Source organism: Ursus americanus, chromosome 3 (genome assembly GCF_024610735.1).
Source record: "Ursus americanus isolate L20-20 chromosome 3, mUrsAme1.1.p, whole genome shotgun sequence".
NCBI classification, from domain to species: Eukaryota; Metazoa; Chordata; class Mammalia; order Carnivora; family Ursidae; genus Ursus; species Ursus americanus.
In genome coordinates, this window is record NC_142129.1 from 45,611,069 (window position 1) to 45,635,536 (window position 24,468).

Consider the following 24,468-nt stretch of genomic DNA (forward strand, 5'->3'; position numbering starts at 1 on the left):
TGTGCAGGGAGGTCTCAGGCTGGCTGTGGGTCAGCCTTCAGTGATGACGGCAGGACAACAATCACTGCATGAGAGAAATGAACCCCAGCCAACCTTCACTGAAAGTACGAGAAAGGTACTGGACGCATCTGCTTCTGTAGATTGAGTCTGACTCTGGTAGGAGGCTCAGAACACTGTGCTGGGTCTAGAATGGGGGTGAGTGTTTCAGGCTATCTAGCTAACCAATTAACAAACCAACCCTTAAGGCGTCTGACCCCGAGAGTGGATTTGGGGTTTTTTACCGATGTTTTACACACACACGTGCACACACACACGCATACGCACACACACAGAGGAATGGTGTAACAGTCACCAGCTCCTAGAAAATGTAAAAAGATCTGCCACCTACTGCCAACTGAATACTATTACTGTGATCAATCATCCTGTCTGGTCCTTCAGAACCCAGGATTTCAGTCCATCAGCGTTCTTGTAGACTTATGAATGACTACGCAGTGTGTTGAGTATGTGCTGAGTAAATATAACTTTTTATACTTACTAGAATCAAAGCACTCATATTAGATATCAGTTCGGGGGTGCCAAGGTGGCTTAGTCGGATAAGTGTCCAACTCTTGATTTCTGCTCAGGTCATGATCTCAGGGTCATGGGATTGAGCCCCACATTGGGCTCCACGCTCAGCACAGAGTCTGCTTATCCCTCTCCTTCTGCTCCTCTCCTCCCCTCCGCTCATTCTCTCATTCTCTCTTGCTCTCAAATAAATAAATAAGATCTTAAAAAAACAGATACCAGTTTGAGCCACATGAAATTGCCTTATTTGTAGGAGAAAAATGATCAAATACCAACAGTTTCATATGGCTCGACCTCAATCATTTCTAGGCTTTCTACCTAATAGATTTTCCTCTAGTTTCAAAAGTTACAGTAAAAGTGTTACACGAGCAGTGAACAATGTGGGAAAATGCTTTCCTCCATCCTTCTTCCTTCCTTCCTTCTCTTCCTTTCCCTCGATAAACACTCAGTGCCCAGCACGTACAAAAGTCCATTCGCTGCAGTGAGTCCTGCAAAGTGGTCGAACTGAATAAGGTGCAGCCCTTTTAACTCTCCTAACAGAGCAGGGGAGACAAACACGAAACAACTCAGAGCAGAATACAGCTGGGGCTCCTTAGAAGATGTAGGGGTGCGAGGAAGGAAAGGGGGTTGGGGAGAGCACCAAGGAGAGTGGGAGAGGCCCTCCCTTGGTTGAGGGCTGGCTCTGTACCAGCATGTTGCAGTGTCAGAAGGGAAAAAGGCAGGCTGGGATGAAAATCACAGGGATGGTAGGGGGCATAGGCAGGGTTCGGAAGGGGGAGAGCATTGTGGCTGAGGCACTCGTGGTGAGAAATGCCGCAGTGGCTGGAACATGCATGGGGTGTTCAGAGGTCACCATGACGGAAGAAACATGAGGCAAGTGTGTAATCATCCTCACATGAGGACACAGGGAGTTTAAGGGACTTGCCAAGGGCCGTACGGCCGGCCACTGGTCTGGAGCCCAAGCTCCTCAGCCACTGGGCTTCACCTGCTCTGCAGGGAGATGCCCTTCAGAAGCCACCAAAGACAGTCTTGTAACAAAAGGAGACAGGTCACATGAGAGCAATGGAGGATTCCTGCTTATATTCTAGGATGGGAGGAATAAACAGTGCTCGGAGCACTCACCCGCACACACACATACACACACACACAGACACGCATTATATTATACAGATAATATTCAACAAGCATATATTATATATAATATAAATATATTAATATATAATAATAATATATAATACATAAGGCAACTCTGGGACTAGGGCAACACGTTAACTAATTAATAATATTTAATAGATAATTATTGTATGTATAATAATTATACATGTTATTAATCAACTATCACGTTGCCCTAATCCCAGAGTTGCCTTATCTAGATAATGACAGTCCTGCTGTACTGATTAGACCAGACAAGGTGTGGTCCCTCACCTCCTGGGGAGCTGGATCCCAGCCCAGACTTACTGTTATCTGCACTGATGGAGGTAGGGCCTGGAAATCTGTGTATTAACCAACTTTCCAGGGGATTCTCATGTACACTAAAATATGAGAACCACTGGATTAGAGAAAATGTGATTAGCAGCCTGAACACTGCTGACCTCTTTTTACCCCATTTCTAGCTGTATACTCTCATTGAACTGGAAGAAAAACCTTTGCTCTCTTAAGTAATAAGCATTTCCATTTTAATATCCTGTAAACTATTTAATTAGTTGGTAAATTTTTCATAGGTATTAAAGGTCAGGATTTGTGAAGGCCAGGTTAACGAGTATTTTTATTCTATTACCAAATTCAATATTGATTATTTTAAAAGTCCACAGCATTTAAAGAAAGGCGCACATCTTCTTTCTTTCTTTGCTAGGGGACAATGGAATGAGGGATGAATACAAGCATGTTCATTTGTTCAACAAACATTTATTCGGAGTGTGTGTTTAAGAGCCGTTGGCAGAGGGCTTTGGAGAATAGAGGGTCATGTCTTGAACAGATAAGCCCTTTGGGCCAATGCAGCTCTGTGGGGCCCAATTTATGTACAAAAGTGTCGTAATGGGTTTCTAGCTGTCCCCTTGCACCCCAAACCTGGAGAAACTTGTGAGAAAGCATTTACCACACTTGGGCTTTCTGAAATCAGAAGAGTAGGCTGACCATTAGCTTGGGTCATAGTGCCACGATTTAAAAATGGAAAAGGTTGGCCTTTAAAAACTTGCCAACAGCTACTGCCAAAAGCTACTGGCCTTTGAAAGGGAAGGGGCAGATGTGCCAGAATGCCCCGTCTGCTCCTCCACGGCCCTGGTCTCTCTCCCCTCCAACCCAGCTGCCATGCTGACCGACGTCAAGCCCTCTTCCACAGCTCTGCCTCTGGCAGCTCCTCAAGCTTTCAGGCATGACGGCCACACTTCTCAGCCTGCCCTTGTGTCCCTTCTCAAGCTCATCCATCTCATCAGCCTCCCCTCCCGTCCGCTACCTGACCCTCTTATCCGCCACACCACACAACACCCTGTTCTAGAAGGTCCTTCTCTCCCCGGCACAGGCCTGCCTTCCTTTGGGACTCCACCAGAGCTATTTTGGCTGCAGGAAACAGGAACTCTACCCAAACTAGCACTAAAACAAAAAGAGAGGGAAATGTATTGGCTCACAGACCAAGGCTGGAACTGTTCAAATGACCCTCTTCAGAGGGGGAACACGCCTCTTCCCTAATTGCTCTAGCGGAGAGACCTAGGGCCTCCCTGACCGTGCCTGCAGCACTGGCCCGTCCTGAGCTGGCCCTTGTCAGGGTGATTGGCCAGCTATGAGAAGAACAGTGCTTGGCACAGATTAGGGACCCAATGAATATCTAACTGTCATCAGTAATTATTCACAGTTTAAGAATGAGTGACTGAATGAATGACCCCCCCTCCCCCAGTGGGGCGCAATCAGAGTCCTATCCAAGCCACAGCGAGGCGGCCAAAGGAAAGCACGTCCAGGAAGGCTTCAGTGGGGTTGGAGAAGACCTTGCAGGTCAGGAAATGCTTGAACTTGGTCAGGAAAGATAGGTAAGCGTTCCCTAAGTCAAGGCAGGGGACTGGGGGCGAGGAGAGGAGGAACATTGCCGAGGGGAAGATGCCGGGTGAATGCTGAAGGGTGTGAAAGCAGCTGGTTTGCTCAGAAAACGATAATGACGTAGCAGCGCTGGCCTCTTGGACACAGCTTGGGGGTGGGGTCGGGGGGGAGCAGATGAGGGCAAGATGTGTGCACGGGCAGGCAGGGTGCTGGGACAAGGGGACAAGGTCATAAAAGGCCAGCCTGAGGAATTCACTCTCAGGTGCCCAGGAGCTCTTCAAGAAGCTTTCAAGTCAGGACCCGCAGGGTTTGGGTCCCAGCTCGTTCACTGAGTGGTCATGAATAAGTTACCCCAGCCACCCCAGTTCCTCCCTCCCAGGGCTGCTGTGAGGGCAGCACGCAGCCAACGCGAAGCACCCCCACCGCCCCTGGGGCTTGGCAGAGGCTCCGCGAATGCTGGTGTTTCTTCTTCTCCCTGTGACCCGGTTGATTTCTACATTTAACTCACCAGAGGAAAACACATCCAGTTCATTATAAGCTCCATGTGTATCGTTCTACAGTCCCAGAGTTCAGCTGGTGTTTCAAAGCTACCGTGAGGGGGACCTGGGTCCCACGTTACTTCCTGACATTCATGATGGTAACTGTGGCTGCAGTTTCCTCTCACCCCGATTTCTCCCATCATGATTGGAAGAAGTGAGATGCTTGCAGCTGAAATCATGCATATCACAGTCGTCACTCTGGGATTTAGTGAAGGTGGTCGAGCTTTTCAATATTGCCAAATCCTCCTCAACTCACGGAGCTCCAGGCTAAAGAGGCACACAGGGGTGTTCTTTTAGAAATCCCCCAGGTAGGCACGCTTGTCTGTAACGAGCACTTGTCTTCTTAAGGAACTCCCTCAGCCACACATATTTCTTCATCAGAACAAGTTAGTCAAGAGCTGAAGACGCGGAGAATCACCCACAGAGAGAATGGAGAACTTCTATTTGAGGAGGGAAACAATTGCCACTACCATGCTTAGTTTAGAAGCTTTAAAATTAGACACAAAGCATATGGGTGTCCTTTGTCAGTGTGGGGGCGTGGAAAGGACAGAAGCCTTGCAGTCAAGCCAGCCACGTGGTAGTTACTAGGAACTAGTTCTACGACTTGCAAGTGACTAGTTTTCTGCCCCTGGTGCAATCACTGGATCCCTCCAGCCCTCAGTTTTCTCGCGTCTTGCTGATAAAAAGAAGGGAGCCCAAGACTTAAAGACTGTTAGGAAGCTGAGTGAAACAAGTTCGGTTTATACAGGATTAAAATCTGTGCCATGCTTGATAAATGTAGAGTTGTTGTCGTTGTTGTTGTAACTTTCCTAAAGTCATTCAGGATTAAAAACAATAGAAATCACTCATATCGTGAATGGTGTCACGTGTAGTTTACATACACTGCGGTACAACAGAACTACCCTTGCTCTGTTAAAGGTATGCTGGGACATGCACAGCTCATAATTACGTGTCGTATTTCTGACTCTCAATTTGAGTGTTAACAAAGGATCGGTTGCAAGTGACAGTGAACTGACTTCTTACTCATTTTTTTAAAAGCCACCAAGTCACATGAGAACTGTAAAAGTTACATTAGGAAACTTTAACATACTCTTCTGATGGTCAGGCCTCATTAGCTTCATAAATAGAGACTAGGTACAAAGTGAAATATTAACTTTCTGGAAACTTCAAAGTGCTTATGTATGAGGAGAGACAAAACCAACTGGGACATTTATAAATTATCATCATAAAACCCAGCCAGACATTTCATTATTGAGAAATGAGTAATGCCAGTTCTGCAACCTGCTCCAAAAGGCAATGAAAACAAATAACCCAAGATGGAGACTTGACCATTTCATTTCCATTAATGTCAATGGAAATTATTCAGGAAATGAAATCCTTCCTCTTCCCCACAGCTGGGAAAAAAACCCACAAATTGTTATAGACCAAGCTTTTAATTCATAAATACTACAGATAATGTTTTGACTTTTTGCTGTAGGTTTCCAGCTTATATTATCTGTTTTACTGATAACCTGCGTGGGAGGGGGGAGTAGGATTTCAGGTTCAACAGAGGCTCTCTTTGGCCAGATCCGACACCCTAGCTAGAGCTGTTTCTTTCCACTTTGTTAAAAAAAAGTTCACGGCAAAATCATGAATAAGATAAAAATCTGGCTTATCAGAATTCACTAGGAATCTTTAACAATTTGCCTTAATCTTATTTGGGTGCATATAAGTATTAAGAAGTCTACAGATACACTTACGGCAGAGCCAGGGGGCAAGTGATGTAGAGATGCACTCCAGAAGTGGGTTTTGGGCTATTTCCCATGTCCACCTGGTAATCCAGGTACTACCTTCCCACCCATTTCAGTAAACACTAGATGTTCCCTTTCCGCTGTAACATCATCATGTTAAAGAAGAATAGTGTGGATTGTTTAAAATTAAAATGGGCCTGAATTTGAAGACTTGAGCTTTTGATTTCTCAATAAGGTGGGCAGTCAGTGCTGGATAGAAGAGGGTGGGGGGCACGGAGGGGGTGGTATGAATTAGAGTTCTTCTGGCTATAAAGACAGTAGACATTTAACCTCAACCCAAACATTCCCATTCCCGCAGCGAAGAAGCGATACAGGAACTAACTGACTCACATAACTGACGTGACTGAAATACCCAGAAGAGCATGGCAGGCTCTAGGGGCAGCTCTGGTAGAGGCACAGACCGAGTTCTGAGGACTCAGTTTCTCTCCCTTTCCAGCGCCACTGTCTCAGGCTCAGAGGGAGGACTGCAGCCACTCAGACTCTATTTCCTGCTATATCCAACTCAGCAGGAAAAAGGGCAATCCGCCTTCTTTCTGAAACTCACAGTGAAAGTCTACTCGTTTCAGTGGCTCTGCATTGCCCACTCTCGAACCAATCCCAGTGGCCAAGGAAATGTGACCTCTTGGATCAGCCTTGAATGACAAGTCCACCTGTGAGCTCAGGGACGGGGGCACATAACTTGAGAGTGGGAGGGGAGACGGCTCCGGGTGGTTTCCCGAAGAGGGTGCATAGGTTCTAAGGTGGCCAAGATAAGAGCGACTCATCAAGGGGGTGCAGGTGGGGAGACTGCTGAATCTTGATTAGAGAGACACAAAGATGGTGGAAGGAGAAGCACTGGAGGAGTAAGAAAGAGGGGGGCCAGAGAAAGAAAGTAGTGGGATCCCCTAAAGTTTGGTCTCATCCCACCAGCTTTCACCATGTCACCTCGAGCTTTGGGCCCATTTCTCATCTCTGCAGGGAAGAGAGTAAGACTGGGTCCATGGTTCTTTATTGGGATAATACACCAGAATTACCTAGAAAGAGGTTTCAAATGACACAGGCCCAGGGTCAGTTCTGCTGCCCAGCCCCAGTGAAAGCCAATGGGAGGAGCTCTGAGGTCACAATCTGGGCAAAGACTGCAGTAATCGCCGGTGGACAGCGGTCCTAGGTGACAGCCTCATTTACCGCCCACAGTCAAAGGTGAAGAAAATGGCATACTGATTCCCTCAAACACCTGTCTGGAGACATACAAATATAAACTTCTCTAAAAGGTGTGCTTTTCATCCACCAGTGTCTGCTAAACAGCAGCAGTTCTCAAAGTGTGAGGGACCTCAAGAGACTGTCAGAAGATCTGTGTGGTCAAAACTATTTTTATTAATGGTCTTGTCCACTGATTGATATTGCAACTAGCCTTTAAGAAACTATTGTTTGTTAAGTTTTGGTCTGTTTTTTTTTTTTAATTACATTTACCTAAAAAGGCTACAAAAAACCCACATTCTTCCTTTTCTCGATGACACAGATCTGTGTAAGGCCAGAATTTCTTCCTATATTTCAAATAAAACAATATTTCATCACAGATTGAATACAAAAGCAGATGTGAGCATCCATGGGTTGTCTGTTCCGCCAGACACTAAAGAGATTTACAAAAATGGAACATAATGCCAATATTCCTACTAGATTTTGTTTTGTTATGGGAAATGGGGTTATTTTCACGCAAAAAAAATATGTTATTTATATGACATGCAATGAATTTATTACTGTTATGTTTAAAAGAATAAATATTTAACATTTTTCTCAGTTTTACTTTTAGATACAGTAAAGATCAATAGATACAACTCAAATAAATAAAAGCTTTTTGGGGTTCTCAGAAATTTTAGAGTCTATAAAAAAGCCAAAAAGTGTGGACACATCTGGACCAGAATCCCAGTGAATCAGATCACTGGGACCATTTCTACATCTTAGTGTCCCAAGCTGGCAGAGCTGCCCACCTGCTTACACAGAGAATGAGCACGAACTACAAAAAGGACACCGCCTAGCCATTGCATAGCCTGATCTGTGCTATAAAACCTGAGGAAGTGGGAACGATTCAGTGGATTCATTGCTGAAAATTTGTTCTTGCTCATTACTCCCACATCTGGTAAGCGTAGTCCTTCGAGACGGTCACGAGCAGGTAACTCTCCTCTTAGCCACTAGATGGCACTGCTTACATAAAAATACTTAGCGAGGGCCGCATCTCTAAATGAGCTGTTTCCTAGATTTTGGTGGGGATGGATAAAGAGGGTTTGGTGCATCTTATTCTGACAAATACTGAGTGTATTAGGATAACTTTCCTTTTTGCTTCTGTAAATTTCTAACTTTGAGATCACTGATAATGAGGGATTGGTAAAAGAAGCTTTCTGATAAAAGATAAATCCTGTGGACTTAGTTATTCTACAGCAAGGGTTCTCGGCTTTAGCTGCAGATCAGAATCACCTGGAGCATCTAAAAATCCAGATGCCAGGCCTTATGACAGTAGCTAAATCTGATTTTCTGGGGGTGTGGCCCAGGCATTGGTATTTTGAAAACTTCCCAGTAAATTCCAGTGGGCAGCCAAGGTTGAGAATCATAGTCTTACAAACTTTGCCATTAAGAAACTACCAGCTGACCTATAAGGAGAGACATTGATTTTTCCTTGTCCCTTCATCTAATTCTTTTAATTGTATTCTAGTTGATTTTTCCCATCATTTAAATTTTAGCCAATGATCTGAGAAAAAGAGCCAAGGAAAAAAGGAGCAAAGCAAACCTTGGAACCACCAGAGTTTACTGCCTTAAGATTTTTCACAGAGGACTTTTTATATGTAGGTGAAGGTAGAGAATGAATCCCAATGTCTAAATTAGGGCATAGGAGAGGCATTAGAGCAGGTGGTACAGGTTATCCCTAAGAGAAAATGCTCCAAGTATCTGGTAACTTACTTTCTGTCTCACCTTTCATCTCACCAAGGGATGAAAACTTTAGGATCACCTGGGGGACCTTAAAAATAAAGATGCCTGAATTTCACTGGTGGGAGGCCTTGATCAAGAAGTCAGCAGAGGCCAAAGATGGGTGTTTTTAAAGCTCCCAGGGTGGTTCTAAGCTCAGCCAGCTTGAGAACCACTGACCTAGCCAAATCACCTATTTCTCAGACTGCACGGTAAATCCCAGCCCATTAGGGCATTCTGATGTAAAGTAAGGCTCCGTAAAACTGATTTCATGAGCACATGTAATCTAAGTTCAAATCCATTCTTACAGCATTACATCCCATTCCATTTTATGACTCTGTGTGTGCGAGGTAGGAAGAGTCATTATTGTACCTGTCACTTTTACTAGCTAAGTCATGCTCATCTCCATTTACCCTTGACTCCCGAGAAAAAGACTGGTTATGTCAGTTACATATTATTTCCAAGGGACCTCCTGTTGGGGCAGATCTACAGGTTTTCCAGACCCTGTAACTATGAGCAGATCATTTTCAGTTCCTTGATGCTTTCCACATTAACAATTCAGGCTCTTTCTTTGGTAAATGAAAGCGGTCCCTCTGCTTGGTGAAGGGCTAGGAGCAATACTATGTTTGAATCGACTGTCCTTAATCAAGTCACAGAGCCTGTCTGCCCCCCCCCCCCCCGCCAGAGCCAAGATCCTTTCCATAAGGGCACAGTTGAGGAGCCCATCCAGGAAAAGGGCTACCTCGTTATCTTGCATTAATGCCAATTACGGCATCTGAACCTGAACTTTAGACACTAATTAGAACAGTGCTAACACAGTGAGCAGTGGAATTGGTCTGCATTGACTCGCTGCATTGGTTATTCTCTGCCATATTCTACTCCCCTCCCTCAATTCATTCTCTACCCTTTTACCCATGGTGGGGAGACTGACTCATGCGGACTGTATCCCCAGCTCTTTTGCTCTCTGGCTTCTGGTCGAGTTTGTCCAATGGAAGGTAAAGTCAGGAGATCAAAGGGTAGAGGAGACAGAAGTTGGGTTATTCCACCCCCCTTTTGGGTAATATGGCACTTCAGTGGCTGCACGGCTATACCCTTGATTGACTGTGGGAGCCCCTCCTGTGCAGACCCCCACTATGTGAATCTCCCTTCTGTGCAAGCCCCTTCCCGTGGGAGCTCCCTTTTGTGTGGGAGCCCCTTCCCATGGGAGTCCCCTCCTGTGGGAAGCCTCCTTCTGTGGGAACCCTCCTATTATGTAAGCCCCCCTTCTGTGCAAGACCCCCCCCTTCTGTGGGAGCCCTTTTCTTGTGGAAAGCCCCCTCCTGTGGAAGGCTCCATTCCAGTTCTCGTCGGACACCAGCCACCCCAGTGCCTTCTTTGGGTCCCTTCGGCCCTAGGGAGGTAACAGCTTCCTGCCATTGCCAGCCCCTGGAAAAATCCCTTAATCAAATTCTTAAAATCCCAGTGACTATGTCTTCCATTTCCTGCTGGGCTCTGATTGCCGGGATTCCTCCTAGACTAACTATAATCTGAATTCATTTTTCACTTTTCAATCATTCACGTAGAAGTCCTGCAGGTATACCTTGTGTTCCTCAAAGATCTTAACTTTAAGAGAACTTCTAAGTTGCAGGGTACTTTCAAGCCTTTTGTTTGTTTGTTTTTTTGCCTATCCAAGCTTTCATGACGTCTGGATGTCTTTGAAATACTCGAAGACTAATGAGCTGGGTGCCTCAGTTTCCTGTCGTGTAAAACAAAAGGGCTGCACAAAATGGTCTCTAAGGCACTCCTCCCCCAGGCGCTGCTCCTGCCACCCCTGAGTCAAATTAGCCCAGGGAGGCGGGAGCGGGGCGGGGGGGGGGGGTAATGGGAGATACCCACACCGACTTGGTGTATTTGTGATATGTGGTCCTCAGGGTGAATGTGATATGGTCTGTTCCATTCTTAAGTTAGCCATCTGCTGTTCACTGGGTGGTGTGTCCTCTGCCGGGCCCTTTGTGGGCCGAGCTTTCGAGCTGGGGAGTGAGCCGCAGGGGAACCTGGGCCTCCGAAAGGTCAGCTGCTCAGGGAGCAGAGGCATCCGAACAGCGAACAGCGGGTGCGTGCTGGAGCCATCGGGGGCTTGCTCACACGCAGACTAAGCTGCCACCCCCAGGGTTCCTGACCCAGCAGTGCTGTACGGGGCCCGAGTGGGGGAGCTTCTCATCAGTTTCCTGGGCTGCTGAAGCTGCTGGTCCCTGAGGGCCATACTTTGAGAACCACTGGTCTGATTAACCACTTAGGATGCAACACATTAAATTATCATGAAGATTATGTGCAAAGCTCGGGGGTGGTTTTGTGGTGGGAGTGATTCCTTGAGAGTCCGTAAAGGAGGGTGAGCCCCAGCAGGTTTTACCAGAGAGGCTGTGCTGGATGCTAGAGGATGGCCAGGAGCCCACAGATCACAGGAGGGGAAGGCCCTTCAGACAGGGGCGTGAGGGGAGGGGAAGCAAGGGGACAGGAACATCTGTGGGCTGCAGGGCAGCAGGTCAGTGAGGGAGGCCAGCAGTGGGAGACAGGCTGGGAGAGGTGGGGCCGGGCTGTCGTGGGCGTTTGCATTCGTTTTTGAGTGTCCCTCACCACCGTCTACCCCAGGCCTTGCTGCATGCTTACTTCTGACAGCGCAGCCTGTTAGCAGCTGTCCTCACCGCGCACCTCTCGCTCTCTGTCTGGGGCTTCTCTGACAGGACTGTCTGAGATGCCCATGGCCACCCACCTGGCTCTCCACATGCGCAGCCTGGTGTGCGAGGGACTCAACAGCTCACCAGCACCCCTCAGCCAACAGAGGACAGGAGGTGGTAGATAAACAGCACCCCCCCCCCATTCCTCTTAGGAGCAATTCTACATGGCTTCTCAGAAGGTGCCCAACTGATTAAAATCCATTGCTATTGGCTTCTCTTCTCGTCTCTTTCATTCTCCTGACCTCTCCTTCCTGCTCATTAGAATGCCTTCCCATATTATCAGTGTACCAAACCCTTGTCCCAGGCTCTGCTTCCAGGGAAGTCCAGGCTCAGAAAAGCTACAAATGTCCTGCTGAGGAATTTGGACTTTGTCCTGCAGACAAAGCCAATCACGTTTCCCAAGATGAAAACAACAAAAGCAATAGCAACCCTCTGATGAAAAAAGTCACCAAGGGTCACCAACACTTAGGTACCATTGTAGGACTTGGGGGGGAGAACCATTCTGTCTCAGCTCAACTGACTTGTGAGGCTTCTGTCGGTCACCGAGGCCTGGATATCCATTCCCTGGTGTGGCTATGCCCTCCTGCTCCAGGGCAGTGGAGGGAAATGTAATGTCATTGCTGGGCAAGGATCTCTGGCAGGCTAGCTGGTTCTTAGGGTGGAAACAGCAAAATAAACAGTGAGAGGATCCCCCTGGATGTGAAGAAGAGAATTAGTTCAAAAAGGGGGAAAAAAGGCAGGTTAGGGTCGGAGAGAGAGTGTTCCTATCTGAAACAACTCATCTCAGAGGAGGACGTCCTAACCAGGCTCAGAGCCCTTCAATCAGGAAAATGTCACTCTCTTGGTTTCACAAGAAGACAAGTAGAAACCAAAGAGGGTTTCCCTGCTGCCACAGGAAAGCAAGAAGAATCTGGGAGTTGGTCTTCACAGCTTGAGAAGGCAGAGGTGGGGTGGGGGGATGGGCACGCAAAATGCAGGGAGGGCTGGGCAGGATCCCAGGGGAGCAAGGCCAGTGAGGAAGCGACAGCCAACCCATTTCCAGGGACAGTCTTGTCAAAGTCCTTACGTGGTGATTTTGGTCTTTACCCTCTTGTGGCCCCAACCCTAAAGGCTGCTACACACAGACTCTGTTAAGCATCCAAGGGAGAGATGAAGGGAAAGGGGAGCTATGAGGATGGGGAAGGCGACCCGTGCAAAGGGGTGGGGAAAACGGCCTGGGTCCAGAGGCTGGAACTGCTTGCCCCCTCTCTGTATGTGTGTGTGTGATGCCTTGAGTACAGAAGAGGATTTACTCGGGGTTTGCTCCAACATATGTGAATTTAAAACCTTGTGCATTCTTTTTTCTTATTTAATTTTTGAAGAGAATGCTGCATTTATGGTGGTTCAAAATTCAAAGAGTACGAAATAGTAGCAGGGGAGAATCTCCTTCCCACCCTTACCTCCCAGATACCCCCTCCACCTCCCCACAGGCAACGAATGATACTCGCTCTTGTATCCTGCAAGGGACAGCTTATGATTCTGCGGAACAAACATAACGTAAAACCGTTTTTCTTCTGGTTTACACAAATGAAACGTAGTAGACACACTATATTGTAAGTTGTTTTTGGCATTTAATAACTCTGGATAATCTTTCCATATCGGTGTGTACGAGTACTCTTATTCTTTTCTGTGGCTGCGTGGTATTTCTTCACATGCGTGTGCCCTAATTCATCGAAACAGCCCCTAACCGATGGGCATTCAAGGCTACTTTCTAACTTTTGCTATTAGAAAAAAATATTGAAATAAATAAACTGTTAAGATATATGCTAAACTCTGTTTTTCTCCAGTAAAACGTAAATGCAATTTAATACAGGCAAGCCAAATTTATCAAATAAACATGTGCCATGGAAAACACTATTGTCACATATATTCGATTCAGCAGCGTAGCCTTCCTAAAAAACTTAGTTATTATAGCTAGTAAGAGCAGTGTGTTTTTAAGAACAGATGATGGAATGAACCCAGGGTCCTGGGATCAAGCCCCGCGTCGGGCTCCCTGCTCGGTGGGAAGCCTGCTTCTCCCTCTCACACTCCCCTTGCTTGTGTTCCCTCTCTCGCTGTCTCTCTCTGTCAAATAAATAAATAAAATCTTGAAAAAAAATAAAGTATTTAAAAAAACAAAACAAAACAAAAAAAACACCCAGATGATAGAAATATTGAGAGATTCTTAGCGTCCGTTGACTGAGCGTGGGGAGAACCAGAGGTGTTTGCTTAAAGCAATGAGGGTACTAAGAACAGAATGGGGCCCCCCTGCTCTGTAGGTTTAGGCAGCTCTGAACTTAGGGCTCAGAAATCTGGGTTTGGTTCCTTACTCTGCCACTGTGACTTTTTCAGTGAAGTGGGACAATGATTCCTGCTCTATGTACCTGGCGAAGCTGCTCCGGGGATAAAATGGGAAATTACCTCACATGTGTGAAATCTGTAAACTGTAAATGCCCGAACCAATGTTAAATCCTGGTGTTATCCTATTGCTTAGAGTGCTGGTTTGGGAGGTCAGTAGATAATCCATCTATGGAATCAATTCTGAAATAAATTTCGTAAAAGAAATTACACCGGGCAGGACCATTTTGATTAAAGGCACCAAATGGTGGCCCTTATATATCATAATGTTTTAAAAATCAATTAAATAAAGAATCGGAAAGGAAAGAGATTGTTATTGGTTAACTATCACAACTTTTTTTTTTTTTTTTGCACCCTCCCCACCTCTCCGCCTCATCTACAGTTATTAAAACCAAGTTCACTGCTAACCACCTTGACAGGCGATAAATCTGGAAACCACTCAGATCTGACGGGGTAGGTGATATCTTTATGCCAATTAACACTGATAATATTCTCGGATTTTCAGGTACCACAATCTCCCTGGATTCATTTGGAAATGATCGATAAAATAAATGGGTGAACAAAGTTTAAGTACTCTGGAAAATGAAATGCCGGGCTGTCTGGGTTTGAGAATTATTAGGAAACCTACCCATTTCACTCATTAAAACCTCCAAGATGCGCCATTATCGAAGCAGACAGGTGCCCCGGGCACTTCTCAGTCAATCCACTCAAGTTTCCACTACCTCTTTTCTAGTCTCTGCCTCCATGGCAACAGTCCACTGACCTGCCCTTAAGGGAAACAGATTTTCTGGCAAGACTGAGACTATTAATAATTCCACTTGTCAATACAGGTCAGAGAGAAAGAGATGCATTTGTACCAAGTTACTTAACAAACTCGCTGACAAAATGAGCGACCTCCAGCAAATGACCGGACCCAGCGTTCAGAATGTCCCCCAGGAAAGCCAAACACTGTATCATTAGTGTCCCAGAAAATCCACACCACAAACACCTGTCCATCAAACCCTTCCCTGTGTGTGGACTTCTTTCAATGTTTTATTTACCTTTTTCTAGAAAGGTGAAAGTGTCCTGGGAAGCTCATCTAAAGTGATTATTAATCTGAATATTAATTTCCTCCAAATTTAATAAATACATATAAAATGATCTACAATGAAGGGCATATTTTGTCCCGCAAGTTTCCTTATGGGAATATCATCTAGAAATATTAGTTTTTCGTGACCGAACTTCCCTCTTGGTGATGGACAAGGCTCTAGAAATATCAGTTCAGTATCCTGAATCTAAACTCTCATCCCAAACACACCAGAGGCACTCTTTCTACTCACCTCTGTTCCTGGAAACATTCTAGTGTGTGGCCTGCCATTGTAACAGGTTGCCTTTTTGGTGGCATTACTCTCTGACTCGGAAATATAAACGCCGCTTCAGAGATTTATTTTACAATTCATCTTTGGATTTGTCATGGCTGGGAAGGTCAGCTTCCAGATTTTCTATTCTAAATTACTTTCGAAAAGATTTTTACAAACAGACTAAGGAATGGCTTTTGCCTGGACCAGAACAAACTCTGAAAGTTGGGGCTCATGTCTCCTCCCTCCCTTTTGGTAAAATGTAAACCATCAGAAAATGCACCGTTTCCCAAATCAATTATTTGTAAAAGAATGACAGGTGCCTTGGAGACACTGGAGTTATAAAAGAGAAAATGGCAAATAATTTTTTCATGGGCCAGCTGCTCCGCTGATGTGATTTTGGGGAAGGTTCTCCTAGGCTCTAAAATCCAATCAGCAAATCAATTAAGATCATGCCTGTCTCTGCCAACAGGACCGCGCTGCCTTCCTCTGCCCTCCTCCCCATTCCAGTGATTTTTGGTGTGTCCCTGTCCCTAAGCCAAGGGAGCCAGTCAACCTGAGGTTCCTTTGCTTTATGCTTACACTGGACAACAGGGGAGCCTGGGGGCGCCGTTTCGGTTTAATTGAGGATTAGCGATCACCAGAAGGAGCGTTGCCCACCATTCTGCCCCCACCCTCACTTATATCTGCCCCAGTCCAAGCTTGCCTTCGACACTGGGCTCAGCACAGACTCAGTGGGGGCTGACCGGTAGGACTAGCTGTCACTTTCTTTCAGCGGAAAACATATAGGACCAGGCAAAGCAGATGGCTCCTGAAGGGGCACATCCAAAAAATCTGCTAGCAAACTGTGGTGGTGTCTTTCAAACAAACAGCAACTTACTGGAGAGGAAAATCAGATTTGCCCGCCACATCCTGCCACCGCCCATGCAGCTTGCGCACCGCCCACTTGGGAGTTTCTAGTCCTCAGCTAGGCAGGAGAACTCCTCCTTTGGGGCAAAGGACAGCCGTCTTTTAAGCCTCCCAGAGATGGCCAGCCTCCCCAGTGATGCTCCCGTATCTGTCAGTAAAAGCTGTTATCTAGCGAAGACCACCTGCAGGAGCGGGCTGACCTGTGCGTCACGCACGGTCACTCAGTCCGAAGAGAGGCAGACACAAATACCAGGTATTTGCATAGCTACGTGGACCTGGAGACAGCCAGTAAGGCCTCAAATGGAATTAAAACCAAGGAGTATTTTCACCATAAAACAATAATAAAGCTTTTCTTTTTTCTTCAAACTCCAAATAAACCCACAAATAATTACTTGTGAAGCCCTGGCTCTGAGTGTATGAGTTTGGGCAAATCAATTCACATTTCTGGGCCTCCGTTGAACCGGAAGATTTCGAAGGTCCCTCCTCCTAGCCGAACATTCTAGATTTCTTTGGGTGGGGGTGGGTCTCTTCCAACATTCTGGCCAATCACATACATACTTAATCATGCAGTTGTTCGGCGCAGATTAAAAGCAGAGACTGTTCCTGTCACACGTGTAGCTTACCTTTTCAACTGCTGTGTGTTCTTCGTTTGTAACGCTTGTTTTTCTGGATTCATTTTTAGACCTGCTCAGCCTCCTGGATACTTTTTCTCTCAGTAGAGTGGCATATCCAATGTGTTCATAAATGGGGTTTGTTGTCATTTTGGAAATGTATTCAGAAGCTTTTGTTTCTATGTACAGTGTTATCAAGCCATCTGTGACCAGATCATGAATCGATTCAAACCTCTTCTCGCCCACGAAGTGTTTTCCATCATAGAAGAGCCTGTAGTTTAAAGTCTGGTTTCCAAACCTGCCCCCAAGAGAAGGAGAAATCACAACAGTGTTAGAAGTAAGAACATGAAAGAACGGTAGCAGCTAACACTTTCTGAGTGCGTAATGTACGTCAGGCACTGAGCTAGGCACTTGGCATTTTTACCCTCCCCCCATTCAGTTGTCATAGACAGTCTGAGACAGGTAGAATTATTATCCCTGTCCTACAGCTAAGGAAACTGATATTTGAAGGGATCGGGTACCTGCTTGAGGTTACACCCGTGGAAAGAGGCAGGGGTGGGATTTAACACCAGGCAGTCATATGGCATCACTGGATTCTAGAAATCACTAAGGCCATTGAGTCCTTATCATTCTCATTTGTAAACGTGAGAGGGTAGAGCCTAGTTTACAAATATTTTACTTTGAAATTTCCTTGATGAAAACCAGCCACAGCTCTCTACCCCACCCCTATACCTGGCGATTGCCTCTGCAAGGGAAGCTACCACCAGTCGCCCTGATGTCCCCTTATTAGTACATCTTTGACCACCACCAGTAGAGCACCTCATGCCTCCCACCCTAGTTGGTGCCACAGAAGGGAGATGAGGGGAGCTGGGCGAGACTCCCTGCGGAGCTGCCACCGCCAGCGTCCCGGGGATCTAACCTATAAGGTCCTCCCCCTTTTGACTGGCTGCACCCTCTTGGCCTTGGTCCCCCTTTTGACTGGCTGCACCCTCTTGGCCTTGGTCCCCCTTTTGACTGGCTGCACCCTCTTGGCCTTGGTCCGGCTTGGTTCCCCGCTGGGACTGCCTGTGCCTGCTGCTGGAGGGCTGGGGGATAGGAAAGTACATAGCACACCTAGAGCGCTCGCTAACTTTTGAAGTACTTCCTTATAATGACATCATCTAAGATATGTTCAAACCATCCGTAGGTGCGACTTGGGAAGTAGCCTTCTACAGCCACAATATTGAGGTGTCACATGGAATACGCCATGGTGGGCTGGCCTGGGAAGTGTTTCCGTTGATACCCTTCCTTCTATGGAGAAAGAGCCTCCTAATTCCAAAGAGTTCATACATGAACTTTCAGAAGACAATTCGATTCTGGAATTGGACGCTTTCCCCAAACCTTATGGGATTGCCGTAAGGATCGAATGGTATCAAATATCTGATCCAGTTTAGGAAAGTGCAGAAAACGCGCTGCTTTTCTGGCCCTGGCATTTCCAGTTCTTGTGATTTTGTGATAAAAGGCTCATGAGAACTCTGCTCCGATGGCTTGCTGGCATGGAGCGCCATGACTGCCGTGGGGAGTCCACGTGATTCTCGGGTCCATGTTAACCCCGAGAGAACCCATGGAAAAACTCTGCATCAGTCCAGGCACATATACACAGCGTGAGGCGAAGACTTTTGACAAGGGCTCCCGGGAACTAACTGAGGCAGAGGCGTTGCTCCCTCAGCTGGCTCAGCTTTAGGCAGAAGTGGCTACTGGAGCACTAACTTTCCAGATAATTCTCCAGTTTACTGTACGTGCATAAACAGAGCCTCAGTGTCCATCCTACTGATAACACTAGGAAGTGTATAAGCCTCTGATATGCTACTGGTACTCTGTAAACAAAGTGAAAATAAGAAATAAGTAGGGGGAAATGGGTAGAGTTTCTGGTTGGGATGACAAAAAAGTCCTGCCAACCCATAGTGGAGATGGTTGCACAGCACTGAGAATGTACTTAGTGCCAGTAAACTGCACACTTAAAAATGGTTAAGATGGTAAATTGTATGTTACATATATTTTACGGCAATAAAAAAAATGGGAAGAATGTTAAGTAAGGCCACTTGTACAGCAGTAGCAATAACAGATGAAATCAAGTTCACCTTAGAGCTAACGTGTAGCATCCTGGCTGGCGCTGGCTTTCTCTAAGAATGTAGGCGCCCTCCACGCCTCCGAGAAGCTCATCTGCCTGCTCCCGGGAGATGATCCCGTGAAACCTGAGGAGAGACGGACCGTGTTTGTTCTCAGCAGACCACATACAAAGTATGCACCCTGGAGAGATAGGCTACAAAAGATGACGGGGCCACCCCGAACCGACTGTCCCCGACTTGGATGAAGAGGGGAGTAACTACCATATGTCTTAAAGATGCGGCTGGAACCACTTCTCAGCAAACCCCAAACATCTAAGAAGTATTCAGGTAGGGAAAACAGCAGGAAGAACACCCGGTCCAGCTGTCTTTCTGCTCTTGTCTTTGCTCTCAAGCTGAAAGCTGAAGTCAAAACAAAAGGCCAGGTTATGGCTCCTTCTTTAACCATGGGGAATAACAAGAGAGCAATTACCAATTTAGCTCTCAGCTCAAACACGGAAACTATGTATTGCTCGGATTGCTAATGAACACTATTGATTAGCAACTTGCTTACTTCAGGGGCAGGGTGTTGTTAATTTTAGAGGTTGTTCTCTGGAAACAATAGCCAGCTATAATCAACATTCTTCCATTCCTTATAATGTTTAGAGCAATCCCTTAAGGATATGTTTGAAAAAAAACGTACCTATTGTTCTTTTTTGTTTATTCTTTTTTTTTCTGCAATTTTAAAATAATACACATGCATGTAGAAAACACAGCTAGCTATCTAGGAAGAACGCAGGCTTGGCCAATGATTGCTTTGTTCTGGAGGCACACGTCTGAGGCCTACAGAGTGGACAGTGACTCCTGGGGAACCTCCTCTTGTCTTGAAGCAACGACAGCTCCTCCCCACGCCCCACCTCTTACCAGAGATTTGATCGATGGTGTTTCATAGGAAGGTGGGGGAGCTAGGTTGGGGGGTGAGGCCAGTGCTGAGGGACCCCAGGGTCCTGGGACAGGGAACAACACCTTCTTCCCCAGATTACCCAAATTTGAAGATCTTTGGGGGAATAAACTAGAGAAGAAATTTTTCTTATGATCCCCTCTTTGTAGAAAGCAAGCATGCATAGAAAAACACCAGAAGGGATGAAATATAAAGGGGAAAAGTTAGCAATGAGTTTTTTCATGCCCAGCTGAGGATGTTCTCCACTTTTTATACCTCTATATTTTCTAATTTTCCCAAATTAGTGGGTTTTAATTTATTCATGTTTTAAGAATAAAAGTAATACTGACGCATTTCAAGAGCTAAAAGGCACATAAGAGGTAAAAATGTAAACATTACAGAGTAAAGACTCTCTTCCCCTAAAGGTATCCATTGTCAACAGTTTCTTGTGATTCCTCGTAGGAAAAAAATGCATCAATGTTTCCTGAAGAGAGCATTGATTACTTTTCAAATGGAACAAAAAGCCTTTTTTTTTTAAAGGGAAACATAGAATCTGAAGTTTTTAAGCTAATTTCCCTCTAATGTAAAACGGTTCCTTTTCTGTGGTTAAGAAAATGCTTCTTTGCTGTCCTCTCACTACGTAGTTTGTGCGGATTGGGGGTTGGAAAATGATAACTAAAACATTCAACAAAACTTTGACTCAACAAAGAAAATGCATAATAGAGTTCCTGTTGGAATTCGCGTGCAAAAGTGTCCCATTTGGTAGGCTCTCCTTTCTGTTACTCTTTATTAATTGTGCTCTCCGTGAGCAAAAATCCAAATCAGTATACTGATGGAAAAAGAGCAGCCCACAACTACGTAGGTTAGATGGTAGGGACGTGGGGATGGCTGAGAGCAGAGGCCAGCGCTCCTCAGCAGCTACTCCAGGGGTCCTGGACGAATTCCCAAGGCCAGAAGGAAGGTTCAGAAATGCAGTCGTGGCCATTATGAAGTCACTGCTGGGCTGGGGGCACATGAGAGGTCATTCACCACAAAGATGAGGTCTGAGGGAATAGAGGAAGAAGGTTTGGATTGGCCAGGAGAGGGTGGGACTTGGGACTTGAAAGAGACTGGGGCTCATAAGGCTTCCAGGTTGGACGTGGGAAGAAAGGGAGTCATGCACCTGACCCCAGCGCGGGTTGTTGCTTTGTAAGCGACACCACACATCACAACACACCACAGCCTGAGACTGAAGACGCTTTCTACGGGATGCATATTTGCTTTACAGTAGGCTTCTGAGAAAGCAGGACAAAACAAGAGTTGAAATTCCGAGGAAAATAGGAGGAAATCCTCATTATGGTATTGAGGCAACTGGGCTAATCTAGCCAAGTCAAGAGAAATCAGCATTTTGGTTTTATGAGACCACAGGGAAATGGGGTGACTTCTCTGTATTGCATTTACTGAGGTACTGGAAAGTAAGGAATTCAGCCATGCCGTTTACAATCTTTGACACTCCAACTGTTTATATAGTATCAAGGTAGAAAGTGAAATAAAATACTAACAGAGCCTCAGTCACGGAAAAGCCTGCCTTGCGTTTCAAATACTTGCCAGGCGCTCAGTGGCCGCTTTATTGGAGAAAACTACAGCAGGAAATACGTCCCTCCCACATTCATGGAAGCCAAGCACCTGAGTCTTATAAAGAAAATTCAGTACAAAGGGGTCTGATTGCATTTATCCTTATTATTAAACACTTGCACAATGGACATTTGATGAAGACTATATATTAGAAGATTTTTAATATTTAATATTTAAATGACATATGAAATGACACTTATTACATTATTAAAACAAAGAATAGCATGATACATACTCTCTTCCATAATATTTTGGTCTGTTCTCCACCTATATTAAAAAAAAGAAAAATATTAATAATGCATTTGAATTCAAAGCAGACACATAAAAATGCTATTCAAATGAACATAGCTAATCCTGGTGGTAATTTTATTACAGTTTTTATTCCCCAAATCAGAGATCTATGAAACCACAGAGTCAGCCAGTGCATTCCTCTGTCTTGGATGGGATGATGTAGAAGCATCACATTTCTTTAATCATTAGGCTCATTCTCCACCTAAACCCAATCACTCAATAAAAGAACTTTCAAAGGAAACAAAGGAAGAGACTAAGAAATTAAAGGTATTATAAGACATCATCCTGAAAAATAAAATGCATAAAACTTAAGCATTCATTTCAATCACCGTCCAACTGTTTCATTATGTATTTATAATAAAAATAAGAAGTGCACCTGGATTTAAAGTTTCATTTGGTCTCTTTCCAGATAAAATCGATACTCTTATTTTTAAACAAATGGCTAAGGGTCTGAAATTCACTTGACACCAGAAGTACAAGATACAGAGGACAAGATTTATGCTTGACTAAAAATCATAAGCACCCCAGAAAATATTTTTCAATCACATTTTGAGCTTGGGGATTATCACATTGGATTTTTATATATATGATAATCTACTTTTGTAAGAACTTTGTTTCCTTGTGTTCATGGTGTTAGAATTGGTAAGAAATTAACATGGATTCTCATGGTCAGCTTTTGTTCTCATGGTCAGCTTTTGTTCTGCTAACCTAACTGCAGGGACATGGAAAATATAGTATAGCCCCATTAAGTTATGGATTCTCATTGAGGGTTATGACAGCAAGTTTATGGTTATTTACTAGGGTAGAATGGAAGTCTGGCAGCCATTTCATTTGTAGTCATTTCTGTCCACAATCAAATGGGCAGTTTTCTCAGCAGGGCTCACAGGCACAGTGGTGGGATTTCAAGGTACTGGGCAGTTTCCTGGCCTCCTTCCACCTTCTAAAGGATGCAGGAGATCTGAGAGGGCAGTCAGGAGCCATGGAGCAGAGGAAAAGGCTCAGAAAGGGGGAGTCAAGGACCATATTCACAAGCCTGCCTTGGACAAGCCTCACTGGCATAAAACTCATCATCTAGACACGTCTGAATATATGTTCACTCTTCTGTGCATTTTACACTTGGAAAGCACTGAACCAAGAGGGGGCATTCATAACTCTTAATCTTCAAGGTCTGAAGTCTGCTCAGTGTCATTTACAAAGGAAGATCTAAATAATATCATTAATAGAAGCACAAAGTGTATAAAAGACACCTCGTTACCTGATGTATACCATTACTCTACATGCTGGTAAGCTTTTTAATATGAGTTGAATATTTTGCCATTTACATCATTCTATTAGCTTTCAAAGTTCTTTCTTTTATGATACTGTAGATAGGTGTCTGCAACACCAACATGCCATAGAAGAAATTTAAACTAGAAAAGTCAGTGGAAGTAAATAATATACAATGGGTAAGATAGCTCTCCAGTCTTTGAGAATCAATATTCCATTCCTTGGAAATGATTCCCTATATATATAAGGACAACTTCATCTCCATCTTTTTGGCTGAGCCATAATACCCGTTTGCAAATCTGGGTGTAGCTCCTAGCACCATTCCCCTCTTCGCTCCTCTAATCTACCCCAAAGGGAAGAATAATTCATCCAACTTCCCAGATGAACAGCATGGAAGATAGAGCCTACCACTAACTCTTGGCATGCAAGTAAGTAGCTCATGAATGTTGAATTTGACTCCCAAGAGACAACAGATTGCTTTCAGTTCATTAATCAATCATAAAAATATAGGGCATGCTTACTACGCTCGGGGCTCTGTGTTCAGCCCTGTCATCGCTCATGAAACAAGAGCCTCACAGGTGTGGAGAGGAAAGGTCTGAGGAGCTCAGGGGTGTTCTGCATTTGCAGCAGGAGGAAACCAACTTGAGAAATCTAACATAGGCCCCCAAATAGAAAAGTCAATATTATGGTGCCTTGGGGGATACCAAGTAAGATCCTGTCTAGAGGACAGTTTGATCTAGGGACAAATCTGCATATGAAAACCACGAGAACATACGAAGGCACCGAATTGTGTGGGACAGACCACACATGAAATAGAGCCGTGGAATAGGTCCCAAATATTAATGGATGTATACTAAAATACTACTCTTTGTTTATCTGAAATTCAAATTGAACTAGGCATCGGTTTTTATTTCTTTTTTCCTAAATCTGGAAACCCTTTCTAGGAAGAGAGCAAAAGTGGAAGTCAGAGGCAGTGAAGAGAGAGGATGTAGTCATTCATCAGGTCACTGCTCCCCCCTGCTTGGGGCTGTTTTGATAGCAATCTGATTCAGTCTTGGGTCCCTTTGTTGTCTCTGCCTTTCTTGAAGATAATATAGCTGTCTTTGTTAAAATGAGAGAGAGAGTGGCTGGGTTTAAAACAACAACAAACAAACAAAAACCTATTCTTTTCCTAAACTTTTTGCTCACAGGGGTCTAAACATAGTCTCTCTCTCCACACTTGACCAAGCTTTCAACCAGTCAAGAGCTTAAGTTAAGTTAAATGGCCCTAGAAAAATCATAAAACATCCACATGTTTTCAAGGTGGATAATACTGGATCCTCATATCCAGACAAAACTCAGTCAGCTGAGTGTGGAACAAAGGACCTGCCGAGACCGACGAGTAGCCTCCACACTGTGACCCAGTAATGCCGGGAGGAAGCCTGACTCAGTCCCCGGGTGCGGCTCTGTGTCAGCCACTGGCAAAATCA

At 45.1% G+C, this 24,468-nt stretch overlaps 1 protein-coding gene across 1 annotated transcript in view; it reads right to left on the reverse strand.

Annotated features, from left to right (window-relative positions):
- Window positions 1-24,468, reverse strand: part of CHN2 (chimerin 2) — a 283,809-nt gene that overhangs the window by 83,036 nt on the left and 176,305 nt on the right. The window contains exons 4-6 of the mRNA XM_045792953.2: window positions 21,678-21,709; window positions 18,925-19,038; window positions 16,817-17,102 (exon numbers count right to left, since the gene is read on the reverse strand). Coding sequence (XP_045648909.1) covers window positions 16,817-17,102; window positions 18,925-19,038; window positions 21,678-21,709 — 432 coding nt within the window. The remainder of the gene's footprint in view (window positions 1-16,816; window positions 17,103-18,924; window positions 19,039-21,677; window positions 21,710-24,468) is intronic.